The sequence below is a fragment of the Abrus precatorius genome, unplaced genomic scaffold (assembly GCF_003935025.1).
Source record: "Abrus precatorius isolate BTA unplaced genomic scaffold, Abrus_2018 Scaffold5, whole genome shotgun sequence".
NCBI classification, from domain to species: Eukaryota; Viridiplantae; Streptophyta; class Magnoliopsida; order Fabales; family Fabaceae; genus Abrus; species Abrus precatorius.
The window spans coordinates 8,463,758-8,479,488 of record NW_020874395.1 but is presented as its reverse complement, the minus strand read 5'-3'; the positions used below and the strand labels follow the sequence as shown (position 1 = coordinate 8,479,488).

Below are 15,731 nucleotides of genomic sequence, written 5' to 3'. Positions count from 1 at the left end.
TTTGTAGAAACAGACGCCTCAGATCTAGGGTATGAGGGAATTCTTAAACAAAAAATATCAGAGTCTAAAACAAAACAAGTTATAAGATATTATTCAGGAATATGGCATCCTGCACAACAAAAATATTCTACTGTTAAGAAAGAAATTTTAAGCATTGTTTTATGCATTCAAAAATTTCAAGATGATTTATTTAACAAAATATTTTTAGTAAGAACTGATTGCAAAGCAGCACTTTCTGTTTTACAAAAAGATGTTCAAAACTTAGTTTCAAAACATATTTTCGCCAGATGGCAAGCATTATTATCTAATTTTGATTTTGAAATACAACATATTAAAGGAGAAAAGAACTTTTATCAGATTATTTAACAAGAGAATTTTTACAGGAAAAATGTCATTTTGTCAAAAATGACAGTGCCGACTATACCCTACCAAAAAAGAGTGAACCAGAAATACCAAAAAACCCCACCAGAGATAAAGGTAAAAAGTTAATGACTTGCTTACAGGTATTACAAAATAAAACTCAAATCCAAACACCAGAATTAACCAAACAATATACAGTTTTAGTCAAACCAGGACAAGATTCCCAGACAGCCACCACACAAACCAGAAAATTACCATCATGAGCAGAATCTGCCTATAAAAGACCAACAATAACTGATAAGACTCCAGAGTACTTTGAAAAACTATATGGCCTTCCTATAATGGAAATAGAAGCAGAATGGTTTAAATTAAACCGTTCTGAAATAGCAAAAAGAGTTTTTCCTCAAGATTGTCATGTAGTTCCATCATCATTAAAACAAAAAAGAGAATTTTATGAGCTAATCCTTATTGATTCAAAATCAATAGAATTAACTCATAAGAGAAATGAGAAAAAAGAAATTATTTTTTCAAAATTCAAAATTTGTCAGATACTTACTCCAAAAGAGTGGGGATAACACTTATACTGTTATTGAAAATTTACAATAGAATATCAGCCTCCACAATACAATTACTTTGATTATATAAAAGCATGGGAGAAATTTCTATTTCTTCGACCAGACACCCACTCCTGGTTCATTTGGTTCAATAAAGGGATTTCTTTATATTTTCCAAAATGGTTTTTAGCTTGGTTCCACAATTTTCGGCCAGTTAAACAAATCCTACCAGAAAGAGCTCAAATTGCCTTAGCTCATTTCCAAGAAAAAACCAATTTTCAAGAACCATATAAATTCATTTCTTTCATAGCCTCACAAGGTATTTCATGGATAATGATGTGACAGTATGATTCTGCCAAGCTAGAATATGATTCTTCAATACAGTTACTAATAAGAACCATAAAAGTTAAGTGGTGGGTTAATTTTGATCTAGATTTACTCACTACCGAGAAAATTATACAATGGGTACATAACAATGTCCAACATCCTTCTTTAAATGAGACCGTGATCAATGATAAACAAAAACAAGCCTTTCTTCAACAAAAAGCAAGATTTCTAGCTAGTTTAAGCACAGCTGGAAGTGAAGAGGAGTTCAAGAAAATCATTGAAACCATATCTCCAGAAGTTACCAGCATAACCTCTGACTAAGACAACAGAAGAAGCCTTAGTCCAGCCGGTGACGATGACTATGGCTATTTTGATTATGAAAATGATTGCTACGGAATCTCTCTGTAGCCACCAAAGACAATAGACTTGACAAAAGCAAAAGAAGACTCGACATAAAGAAAAAGAAGATTTGACAAAAGAAGAAATTATTTGACACAAGAAGACAAAAGAAGATAAGAGAGAATCTTAGAATAGTAAAATTTCATACTATAAATTGTAAGCTCAAGCTCATTTGAAAGCACGAGCAAATTTATTACCCTCAATATCTTTAAGAAAAATTCTCTCATTGTAATAGTCTTAACGTCTATTTGAGAAGTTTACAAGAAGTTTGTACTACAATATTGTAAATTTTATCAAAGTTTTAATATATCATCATTTTCATCATGTTTACTTTTATTTTGAAATCAATCGATCCTCACCAAACTGGTATATATATATATATATATATATAATCTTATAATCCTAATTATATGTAATGAGATTTAATAAGAGTAGCTTTCTCACCTAATACATTTCTTATGTATATTGAAAAAAAAAAAGAGAAAATATTTATTAAAAAAAATGTTAGTAAAGTGATGGTATCATAAACTACCTCCTTTGAAAGATAACGTCTATTTTATTTATCTTTGTCATATATAAGTATTAGACAAACTTAAAGTTGATAAAAGATTAAAATTCACTTCAAAGAATAAAATATATATTTATCTTTATATAATAAAGATAAGAGTATTTTTTATTTTTTTTCACTCCACACGTTTACTACTTTTTTTATAAGGAAACATAAGAAAATTGCTGAAAACACACTTTAGCTAGTTTTTAAATAAGCATTGTTCTTATTAGCAACATTAAAAAAAAAAAAAAAGGACCTTGTGTTAAACAAATATGTGTACGTCTCTTGCATCTAAAAGGTCTTATGCGAATATAAAAGGAGATAAGACATTAAGACATGTAGAATGTGCAAATGAACTTACTACAATGTTTTATCTTTTATGTGATCAAGTGTTATTTTTAAAACATTCTTGCATTCTTTGTTTTCGACAGGCCTTGTTGAACATTTTCTAATAACCTTAATCTTTTTTCTTTTTAAGTTCTTAGGAGTTCGTCGTTTAGAGAAACTTGGGGAGGAAAAAACAAATTATAGAACATGGTGAAGCTTACACAAAATTACTTAGAGTGATATGCTTTATATTTGATTCAACTACTTTAGTGAAATTTTTGATAATTTGTAAAGGCCAAACGTATCCTTAAGTTTTATGGGGGTGATCCGGCACAACTCTCGAAGTTTAATCTCTCTTTCATATCCCTCATTTATTTATCCAACATAAAAGGATTGTTGGATTGGAGAGCTTCTTTTTTTTTTAATCCTTTTGAAAATTCTTTGAAGTTATGCAAAACACATTGTCTGTATCATAAACTAGAGTAGTTCTTCGTCTGTCTCATAAACTAACAGTTGTTTAACAATTTTTTAGTAGTTTGCAAAAACTTTATAAAGGAGACAAAACTCAATTCAACCTCGTGTTTTTCTGCTTTCTTTTTCAGTAGCATTTATTAATAAATGAACTACTTTGTATTTAAACAATAAACCAAGGATGTTGAAGGGCAGAAAAGGGATTTAGTTATCGGGAAATAACCTTATATTTAACTCAATTCTAAAATGAACCTGATATTTATTGACAATGGTAATATTTTGCATCTAAAACCTCACATCTAAATATTCAAACTTGAGATAAAACGATCGACTAAACTACGACCTGATCAGGGTTTTCAAAGAATCATAAATTAGTTAACAAAACGGAAAATTTTAATATATAAAAGAAGTTAAATTCATCATGTTATTTCTACGTATACATCTTTTATAGCACATTTCTTTTCTGGTTTATTTAATCGCACATTAATTAAGATCATTAAAAATGATTACCACAACTTGTGGTCATGCGCATCCAAACTCCTAGCATTTAAGTCTCAGCTCTAACTATCTACATACAATCCTTCACGGACCAAACTATTTATTGTCACCTTTATTATTACCAAACCAAAATGCCTTATAAGGAGAACAAAACGAAGATACTGCTCTCACTCAAAATTAAGACGTATGAATGAAGTTATCATGAGACTAGGGAAACTTGTGCCATTTGAATCCTTTTTTGAATAAGGAGTTAGCTTAAGCTATGAATTTAGAGAAGAGTAAGACTGACCATAGTCCTTTAGTTTACCAAGATTGTCCCTATTGTATTTAGAGAATAATTCAATTTATATAAATGTCCCTATTCTGTTTCAGCTGTAAGACCTTTAGTTCACCAAGACTGAACCAAAGCTAAAGCTTCAAATTGGAAAGCTGTAGAAGAAATCCAAAAGTGCTAGAAAGAAGCTACGTTAAGGCTTGAAGAAGACTCGTACAGTATATTTCATAGATCGGTTTCATAATGCTTAGAGAATGTTCCTTTATAAGACACCAAATCAAATTCATGAGCATAATGAACACTCCAAACCCATTTACATCCAAAGTCAAAGTGAATCTATCCTATACAAATTTGTTTCATACAATAAAACATTTGACGCACCATCTTGAACAGGCAAATTTCCCTCCAAGGATACAACTCTAATCCTGATATAATACCAAGATTCAAGTTTTATCAAATCCATAAGCTAAGAAAGTTGACATGACCATTATAAATATTACCACATTCTTCTGAATCCATATCAACCAAATGGTAATGAACAAGGCATCATCCATACCTTTTTCATTTTATTTCATCACATCAAGTCACTTAGGGAACTCAATATAGTTAGGACTTTGGTCCCTTGGCAATGCAAGAAAATAACAGAACTATCATGCCAACAAAATGCAGTTAGTCAAAAATAGATCTATGTTAATTCTACTTGGTTTCAAATTCCCTATTCTGATGGCATTTTCACATTAGTCAAAATCTTAAATGTCTGTTAAGGCGTCTTCTTTAATCAATGAACCTCAGAGGAAACCTTGTTAAACAAATAATATAAAATAAATTATACGTAATTTGTATCTTAATTCCTTTAAATAAACCAAGAATCCCAGGCACCAGAATTAAGTGAGTTTGGCATATGATCATGCAGAATCAAAATTCTATGTTGCGATTCCCAATCCATGCAAACAAAACTTCAGAATCAGATACAAATTCTTAGTCCAAAAACAAATAATTGGATAAATTGTTATGTTGCCCATTTTATATGACTAAGAAAGAAATAAGCAAGGGCAGAAAAAACTACGAACATGTACAGATATTAGAGAAAAAGGTTTTTTTTTTTTCTTGGCACCTAATGCTTCACCATTAAATCATAATATTATATATCAGAGAGTGAAAATGTCCATTCTATACACTGCAATGTTTAGAAAATCAATATTATATTCTATAATTAGCTGATTAGTTTTGTTTCTTTTTCAGTCTCAGCTTTAGGAGCAGTATCCTTCAATGCAACCTTTCGTTTATTTTGAATTTGATGAACAAATTCAGAAGCTATTACATGGAACTTCAGAGTAGGCTTACGATTAGGAGGAATAGTATTCCCTGCCCCTGCCCCTGCCCTTCTTAGTGCACGAGCCAAACACCTTTCACCCAATTGGTAATGAGTGGGGCATGCAGAAGGAACCATGGACCTCAATACTGGCTTATTACAAAAAGAAGGCCCTGTTGGCAAACTGCATAAAGCCAAGAACTTTGTCAGCAAAGCTGATTGCTCTAGATATTGGTATGTATTGCAAATAAAAGAAATCTATACATGTAAATGTAAGAAATGTTCCTGTGTGTAGCAAATAAATTTAATTTAATGATTAAATGAAGCAAGATAACCCTAATAATTGAATGAAGGGGTGTGACTTATGGGAAGGAGTATCTTAAGTTTTAATTCCCTGATCGAGGCAATTATATATATTGAAAAGACATCGAACAGTCTCTATCTCTGCCAGTTAAAGTATGTCTGTTGATCTCCATCAAGTGTAGGGCCACAAGAATGGAAAGAGATAAATAAAAGTTTATATATATTCTTCATGGAAATTTCTACGATCTCTCACCATGGGTAAAAGTCAGTATTTAATCTTATTAATGAGGACTATGAATTCTCAAGATCATTATCCTAGACAAATCAAATAATGAAAGTTTACAGTAAACAGAAAAGGATAGAAAGATCAACTTACCAATTGTGGGTATGAAAACAAGAATACAGTACAGAACAAGCATTCAATACCTTAAACTAGCAAGATAGACTAAAAAATTCCAACTTTTACTAGAAAGGACTACTTTATAGAATCCAAAAATGGTACAGTGCAACATGGTTTAATGGTTTGGTAAGCGGTGAAATTAACTATTTTACAAGCATGCTCATATGACACCCAAACAGCCACAAATTACAAAAGTCTACAGACATGATGGAAGTCCAGCAGGTGACATTACTGTAAGTAACATAACATACCAATCTCTAAAAGACATGGTAGATTGATTGCTGAAAAATCTCAAGAATTTTGAATCAAACTACTCCCTAAGACAGAAAGCTAGCTGGTTCTGAATCCTTGAACTTCAAATTGAATTAATCATTTGTAAACCATAAGTTACTTTCATAAAACATCATTTGTCACAAGGTTAGTTTCTTTTTCCTCATAAATACAGCTTTTTGGCACAAGATTGGTAAATGGATTTTGAGCAACATTACCAAACCAAAACATTTGCAAATTGAAGATACCACTCAAGCACAGATAACTGTCATGATTTTCATTTTACAGAACCCACAACTTTTTCATTGCATTTTAAATGAAGGTTCTCTCTTCTTTGGAATAAGGTAGATTGTGGTTGCTGTTCAGTCTTGTTTTGGTTCAGAAGATCGAAAGGTTTCAGGTGGGAATAAATGACTAAATGTCAATGAACAAAAGTGAGCCCTTAACGTGTGCGTTGTGGTTGAAATACAAATTAAATAGCTACATTTTCTACCTTAAAAATTCAATCAGAGTATGTTTGAATAAGGTAATACAGGAAGGGAAAGTAATATTTGAGTGAATTTAAAATACCATAGTTAACATTACTTTGTTTAAATATTTACTCAAAAAGATTTTAAATTTCTAGGAATTTAAATGGAGTATTTTAATGTCTAAAATCAACGGTTTGAAATTCTACCAAAATAGGTGGAATTTTCAAAATTCATTGCTCTCTCCCACAACCTTTTTCTCTAATTCCATCATGTTCCCTTTCCAACTTGGTAGTTGCTTCTCACACTTATGCACTTCCATTCCAAGTCCATCACCAGAAACCTAACAAAGAGAAAGCTCTAAATCTAAGATTAAATGAACAGCAAGATCTTGAATCTGAGATTAAACCAACTCTACAGCCAGATTTTCCATATTCCAATTCCAAGTGAATGTTCAAACTGGACTTCCTTCACATGGAATTGTCTCAAAAGAATGCTTGAGAAGAACACATTGTTGTGCTTTCTCGGCGGTTGATCCATTGACGACAAAGAATCTCAGTGAAAAACAAAGGTAACATGGATAGTTATGGACACTGTGCTCCTCTTGACAAAAAAGTGTCAAAAGGATGAACTATCCAAACAGATAGTTTTGGAAATACTGGTATTTTAATTGTAGCAATTAGATTTCTTAGAATTTATAATTGTCTGAAATTTTCCTAAACCAAACAGAAGCATATAAACGACCCAGAAGCCACACTGATTCTATACACACTGCATGAAATTATGAAACAGAGAAAAAATACAAAGCTTTTTTTGTACTTAGTGAACATATATACAGTATATTCAAGCACCAACCAGTAAAAAATCTTCAAACTTTACACAGCCAAACAATCAATATCGAGAAACAAAATCCAATTTCAGAAAATTAAATAAAATCACGCGCTGAAATTTGCGAGGGGGACCTAGCATTTTGGGTAAAAAAAAATATTTTAATCATTATTTTGGATGAAAAAAAGTTGTTCTATCAGTAAAATTAGTGTCATTTTCATTATTTACTCCAAACTACTTTCTAATCTCACTCCAATGTTCGTAAACACATTTTTAATTTAAAAATTAAAAATCAGAGGAAAAAAAATACTTACTTTTTGGCTACGGCTCTGCATCCCTGATAAAGCATCTGTTTTGAATCGGACAATATATGAGCGTGGCAATACTTGGTTAAAGCCATAGCCTTAGTCTTGCACCCACCAAAACGACACCGTACGATATCATCACCAACACCAGAGACGACGCCGTTTGGATTCTCGTTGTCGCTGTCGGCGTGATCCTCCTTAAAGGGGCTTTTGCCATAGGTCCAATAGTACTCTCTATACTTGGACTTGAGCTCTTCCATCAGGGCCCAATAGTGGCCCCGGTAGCACCGACTCAGTTGCTTCAATCGCCGGAGCCGGCGCCGGAGAACCTCTTCCCGAGTCAGGAATCGCGAGTTCGCCAGAGCCGCGTCGTGGCCACCGCCGTCAATGACCATCGGACGCGGCGGAGAGGAAGCGGAACCCGACTCGTCCATCGATGATGCTGAGTCGCCAACTCGGCGAGGAAAAAGGTGACGCAGGTTTTTCGGTGGAACTTGATGAGGTTAGTTACAATTTTTTCTCTTTTTTTTCTTATAATTTGTTTGAAACTTCGGAGTTTTGAAGAAAGGAACAGCTTTACTTTGTCACTGCCAGCCAACAATGTGACAGAAAGGAAATGTTTATTTTATGCCATTTGCTAACTCTCCTTCACTCCCTTAATCAAAATGAACAAGTTTTTAATATAAAATATTATGGACATTTAATAAGTAATTAAAAATATAAGTATTTATTATTTTTTAAAGATATAAAAGCTTAATAAATATAAGTATTTAATATCAATTTTAAGAGTTACAAATTACAATTAACAGAGCCTCCAGCTTAAAGAAATAAAGTAACTTTTTTTTTGGTTAAAATTTGTTATCTCTATTTGTCATTCTTAGAATTTTTTAATTATTTTACTAGAGCAATTTTTTAACATCACAGGTTAAGAAATTAATATATAGTAATTTTATTAAAAATTATAGTATTTAATATTATTAATATATTAAAATTTACAATATTTTATTGTTTTTAATCATTTATAAATTTTTATTATGTGCTTTTAGTATATACACATTAAAAAATTATTGTAAGAATTAAAAATATTTTTAAAAAATACGTATTTTAAGAAGTATTGAATCCATTTTATCAAATACTTTAATGTGTCATAAAAATATATATTTATATTTTTTATAATTTTAAGATAATAAATATTTTTATTTAGAATAAAAGTATTTCTACATTAAATTTCTTTAGATTTATGTTGGCAACACATTGAAAAAATGGAATTAAAAATGTAATTAATTTTACTAGTAACATTAAATTCATAAACAATTTAGATTATTTTCTTAAAACTGTCCTTAGAAATTTTAGAACTCATTATCTTTAATTACTTTTTCTTTAGTGAAGGTATTTTTGTAAGAAAATAATTAATTCAAGAAACAATTTACAAGGGATCTTATTAAAAAAAAAACCTCTAAAATAGTCTCATATTTAGGAACAAAGATGGGTATTAATGTGTTTTTTATGTAATTTCAAATGCAGAGTTAATGTGATTTTTAATTAAAAAATTACTTTTTATTAAACTTAATCTTTAAAATATTTTTAAATTGAACTTGAATAAATATGATAATTTATTATTATTGTTATTACTATTATTATTGTTATTATTATTATTATTATTATTATTATTATGTCAGATGCTAACTTTCGTTCGCCCCTTAATTAAAATGAAAAAGTTTTTAATGAAAAAATTTAATGGACATTTAATAAATAATTAAAATAATATATTTTTATAAAAAAAGTGATTTTAAAAAATATAAAAGTATAATAAATATTATATTTTAAATAAAAAATATTTTTTTATAGTATTTAATGTCAATTTTGAAAGTTACAATTAACATAATCGATAAAATAAAATAGAAAAAATCAATTAGTGAGTGCAGCTTAAAGAAATAAAGTAATTTAAAATAATTATTTTTCCTATTTGTCAATCTAAGATTTTTCTTAATTATTTTACAAGAGTAATTTTTTAAAAGTAATGTTCAAGAGCATGTATTCAAAAATTAATCTATAATAATTTTTATTAAAAATTATAGCATTTAATATTATTAATATATTAATTTTTATAATACCTTATTATTTTTAATAAAAATTTTCTATTTATAAATATTTATTATAAAATAATTATTATAAGAATTAAGATAATTTTTTTAATATGTTTAAAAAGACATATGTTAAAAGTATTAAATAATATTTTATTAAATACATTAAATTATTATAAAAATATATATTTAATTTTTTTTATAATTTTAAAATAATAAATATTTTTATTTTAAATAAAAAATTATATTAAACTTATGTTGGCAAAACATTCGAAAGCTCGAATTAAAAAATGTAATTAGCTTCATTAATGACATTAAACTTATAAATAAATCAATCAAATATGTTTTCAAAATTATCCTTAAAAATATTAAAACTCATTATCTTACTCTCTTTTTAACTAATTAATTATTTTGTTTAATTTTGTTTCTCTTGTGGATATTTTTATAAGAAAATAATTAATGCAAGAAATAATTGTAGGCAAAATGTCTAGAATAGACATACTTAAGAACAGATAGTATTACTATTAGTGCGTCTTTCATATGATTTTTAATGTAACGCGATCTTCAAAAAAATTACTTTTTATCAAACTTAATCCTTAAAACAGTTTTTAAATTTGATCTTAAATAATAATAATAATAATAATAATAATAATATATTATTAAAATATATATATATATATATATATATACATATATTATATCAAACATACAAAAGTATAATTTTTTTATCAATAAAATTTTATATTATTAGTCGTTTAAACCTTATTTTAAAGATTAATGTTAATATGTTTTGAAAAATATAATTAAGAAAATAAATTTTAGTTAATAAGATAGTTATTTTATTATTTATTTTTCTAACATGTGTTTTAAAAATATACAATAAATTTTTTATAAAATAAATTTTATTAAAAATATAAATTTCAAAGTGTTGATAATATCAAATGCTATAATTTTTAATAAACATTATTTATTAATTTTTATTTGTATCTTTACATGTGTATTGAAAAATCATTTTAATATTATTGTTCTTAATTTGGTATGATATTAAACATAGGCTATGGAAGAAGAACTATTCTAACACAATAAAGTGTTATTAAAAGAGATATAAAGTAACAGTAATGTTATTTTGCAAAAAAGTATTGTTACACAAAAGTAGAAATATATATAATTATAGATTTGCATACAGTAGTTTTGTTTAAATTGTGATTATTAGTGGCTAATTTTAGCTGAGTTATTTGGGAAGTTTGGATAAACTTCTAAAAAAGTTATAAGCAAAATTTGATGATGTTTAATACAAAATTTTCATTTAAGCAAAATTGATGATGTTTAATACAAAATTTTGTTTAAATATCAAGGTTTGATATTATTAAAATTTTGAACATAAACTTGATCTATAAGTAAAATAAAGTAATTAAATTTAAGGTTAAACTGTCTTAAACAATATAAATTAAGAACCTCTTTTTTATATACCCTTTTCATTTGTTGTTAACTTACCATATTAGACATTTTTATTGTCTAATAAATCTATAGTTTATTGAGCTAGTGTATGCATGTAACCTCTCTTAGTTGGAATCATCACCTTATAATTTTTCAAGCCATCAAGGGGTAATGATAGAGCCTTATCATTGAGTAATAAGTTAGGAATTCCTTTAACTCATAATCTCTAGCAGTTTTTAAAATTGAGCTTAGATAATTAAATATTAAAAAAATTGTACTATATCATAGATACAAAACTATAATGATTTTTACAAATAAAATCTTATTAAAAGAGAGTGTAATACACACTAACACTAACATAATTTGATCCTCTCCTATATATTAAACAACTTTATTGACATCATTAATTTAATATACAAAATAATTTTTATTAATTTAATTATTAAATTATAATTATACATTATTTAAATTATTTATGTCAAATTTTATCAAAATTGAATATTCATAAAAATCTTATCAAATAATTCTTATTTTCATATATTTAAAAAATATTTTGCATGTATGATCTATGTAATTTATCTCATAATATATATATATATATATATATATATATTAAATTATGATAATCTTAATTTCAATATACATTTTAAATTTTGACACGACATATGAAAAAAAAAAAAAGGATTTTTAAATTTAATATATTTAAATTTTATAATTTTTCTTAATTTTAAAATTTGTGTTCGTAATTCATCCCTATTGAATATAATCAAATGTTTATTATAAATAATATAAGAGATTCTTTTAATTTAATTATATTTATACAATGCAACAAAAAAAATCACTAATAACATTTTAATAAAATACTTGATGCAAGTAAAAAATATATACCTTGACCTTTATTTTATAACACTGGCTAATAGCTAAAAGTTACGAGTATCAAACTTGTATTTATGAAACTAAATGAAAACTTTTAACTTTTGGTTGATTTATTACAGTTGTACAGGTAGTTAACTAAAATAGAAGATAAAATTAACGATACAATTAATTAATATCTATTAAATAGCTTACAAAATATAATACTAAGGTTAAATGTTAGTAATTTTCTTCATTTATTTATTATGAACTTTTTAATTTAATAATTAAATATTTATTATTATTATTAATCAATTCATTAAATAATTAAAAAATAAAAGTAAGAGTAAAAATAAAAGAAATCATTCATCGGTAGCTTCAAAAGGTTACGAGTTATTTAGGTGATATTTTAAAATTATTTTTATCAGTTACAATTTTATTTTAAAATTTTTATCTAACTCTTTAAATTAAATTTAAATAATAAATAGTGATAAAATTTTATTAAAAGATTTTTTTTTTTTTAAAATTCTCAATATAATAAATATATTATTTTAATAAGAAGTTAATATTATAGTTAAACTCAACTTTTAAATTGAGGTAACAAAACTTATTTTTCATTTATCAAAAAATTAATTAATTTACTAAATAGATATTAACGTTACTAAACATATTCATAATAAATATAAATAAATTTTAAAAATTATTTTGTTAAAAAAAGGAGTGAATATTATATACTAGAATAAATAAACATAAACTAATATTAAGTTTTGTTAAATTTTTAAATAAGTATTTATAAGGATTAAAAATTTAATGAATCAAACATCTTACATAAATTAAAATTAATTTGTATTTTTTATTTTTAAACATTTATGTTGTATAATTTGTTTAAAATTTAAAGAGTATATATTATTTTGAATTTGTGAGATAATTTTTATTTAATTTTTTATAAATATTTATTTCAAAATTTATTTAAATAACATTAAAATAGCAAAAAAAAAAAAAAAAGTCCATATCTTCCCAGAACGTGCAGTACTGTTGAGGTTCCTGAGTCCAATTGTGGAACATTAATTTTTTTCAGTTAGCTAATTATTATCTTTGACGTAATATTTAAAAAAAATTACTTTGATTTTTATTAAAAAATTAATGTATTAAATATCACAACCTTTACTAAAAACATTTTATCTGGTGGGAGTTAGATTAGAAAAAAAAAAAAAAAAAACAGAAAGGACCAAAAGCTGCAAAACCAATGGGCATTCAGTAATCGGCATTCCTATTGTTATTTAAACATACTTTAATACTTCAATTTTTAATGAATTCAATTAAAATATACTAACAACATAATGATATACAATTTATATTCATAATATATTCTAATTAATTGGTAGAATAAAAAATATTAATTGTCCTAAAAAATTAATGAGTATTTTATTTTTAAAATATTAAATATAAAAATAATATAAAATAATAGATAAAAACTATGTTGAAGTAGTATAATATAAAACTTATGAATATGTAAGCAAAATAACTGTTAGTAATAAATTTTAAAAGTTATAGTACTTATAATTTAATTATTAATAAATTTTATAAATTTAGAATTTTTATTTTTTAGATATTTAAAAGGTCTTTTAGAACTATGTTTTTTTAAGATAACTATTTTTTAAGAACAAAAGTGTTGATTCATGTAAAATTTAATCATATTAGCTCAAACTTATTCTAATTTTTACTTCTAAAGCAAGTTTAAGAATTTTCTTTACATTTCTACAACTAGTTTGATGATAGATTGTGTGGATGTAGTTGAAATTTAAGATATAAGAATCCAAAAGAGATATTAAGATAAGAAATCAAATAGAATTAAGTAATTCTCGTTTGAAATATTATTGTGTAAGTTTTGTTCAATTTTTATTTGTCATACTTCAATTCCACTTTACTCTCTCTGTTTAATAAAATACGAACATATTTCTTAAATTTATCCTAAATCCAAATAACTCGACTTTCTTTACATTTTCATACTTTGAACTATGATATTTGTAAGTGAGACCAATTAAAATTGAAAATATCATTTAGTTAGAGATGAAAATAGGCTAGACTTTGCATAAATAGACTTAACCTGTTTAATAATTTTAAAACTCGAGCCTGACCTATTACCTGTCATAAGTTTTTTATGAGTCTAACCTTACCTTTTTAAAAATCTGATTTAACTTATTAGCCTGTTTAATAGCCTACTTCGTATTGATACATTTAATAGGTCATTAAGCTTCTTTGTAAATAGGTTATTAAATTATCTAAATAGACATATCTTTTTAAAATTCATAAGACTTATATGTAAATAAACTATTAGAAGATATGTAATAAAGATCTTCTTCAACTTTAACAAAAAGGATTAGGATTTTTAATTTAAAATTTTATTATTTTAAAATTTAATTGATTTAATATATTATTATAAATTTTAAAAAAGACATTCTAATAGGCCTAATAGACTTTTTTTTTAAACTCAAACCTGACCTATTTAATTAATTAGACTTTTTAAAAAGTCTAAATTAAGCTTATTAATTACATAGGTTAGGCCAAACTAGGTTTTAAAAATGTTAGGCCGTAAACTCCTGTCAGACAGTCTGGCTTATTTTCATCTTTACATATAGTCATCCCAATTATTTTAGAAATTAACACTTTGGTGTAATCAAAATAGGAGTAACGACTAAAGAGATGTGGTTAAATAATTAGAAATCAACACTTTGATGTAATTAGAATATAGGTAATGACTAAAGAGATGTGGTTAAACAATAAAAAAAATAGGAAGTTCATTCACAATAATTTTCGCTTAAGTCATACTTAAGCAAATTATAGACAATATATGAATTAAGCAAATATAATTTTGTTTAAGCCAAATATTATTCATTTAAGCAAATATTATAATATCTTATGTAACTTAAGCGAAATAATTTTAGTGGGCCATTTTTTTCTCTTGTATTTTTGCTCAAGCTAGCAAAAATTGGCCTAAGAGAAATTTGCATGAATTATTTGAGGCCGATCATTATTTAGAGAAGGCATAGGAAAGATCTAAAATAACGAGTATAGAAAAGATTTAAAAGGACATTAAACAATTTATTAATATAAAAATTTATTTTTATGATAAATTGAAACTATAAATAAGAATAAAGGTAAAAATTTTAATTTTAAAAATCATTAACTTTGCACATAGTCTGTAAAAAACTTGAAAATTTAAAATAACATTTAACATTTATTAATTAAAAAATTATTTTTTATTATAAATTAAAATTGAATCAATACATTTAAATGCATACCTTCATTAAATTACCACCCCTAGGTATAAAACACATATAAGTGATGCACTTTAAAAAAAACAAATTTTAAAGATATAAAATAACATATTTTAAAAGTCTAAAAAATAATTTTATAAATTTTTATAAAAAATTAAATAATAAATATATAAAAATCAATATTATTAAGTTATTAAAAATCAGAATTATTTATGTATTTTAAAGTAATTAGATTTAAAAAAAATCTTTCACTTGTACACCACTTACTCTCTTAACTCAGGCAAATAATAATTAATCTTAAAAAGTTATTAAATATTCAAGGATTCTACCTTTAATTAAATTAATTATATATAAATTTTTATTGTTTCTCCGCTTGAGCTGCGTTAAAAAATGTGGAGACGGAGCATCAAGTTCAGCAACGCGCCGGTGGTGGGT

At 25.7% G+C, this 15,731-nt stretch overlaps 1 protein-coding gene across 1 annotated transcript; it reads right to left on the bottom strand.

The window, feature by feature from the left end:
• Window positions 1-2,667: 2,667 nt before the first annotated feature.
• On the bottom strand, window positions 2,668-8,244 carry LOC113868137 (INO80 complex subunit D-like). The gene is made up of 2 exons (XM_027503701.1): window positions 7,655-8,244; window positions 2,668-5,256 (listed from the first exon to the last, which is right to left on the bottom strand). The coding sequence occupies exons 1-2, from the start codon at window positions 8,077-8,079 to the stop codon at window positions 4,974-4,976; spliced, it is 708 nt and encodes a 235-aa protein (XP_027359502.1). The 5' UTR covers window positions 8,080-8,244; the 3' UTR covers window positions 2,668-4,973.
• Between the last annotated feature and the right edge of the window lie 7,487 nt (window positions 8,245-15,731).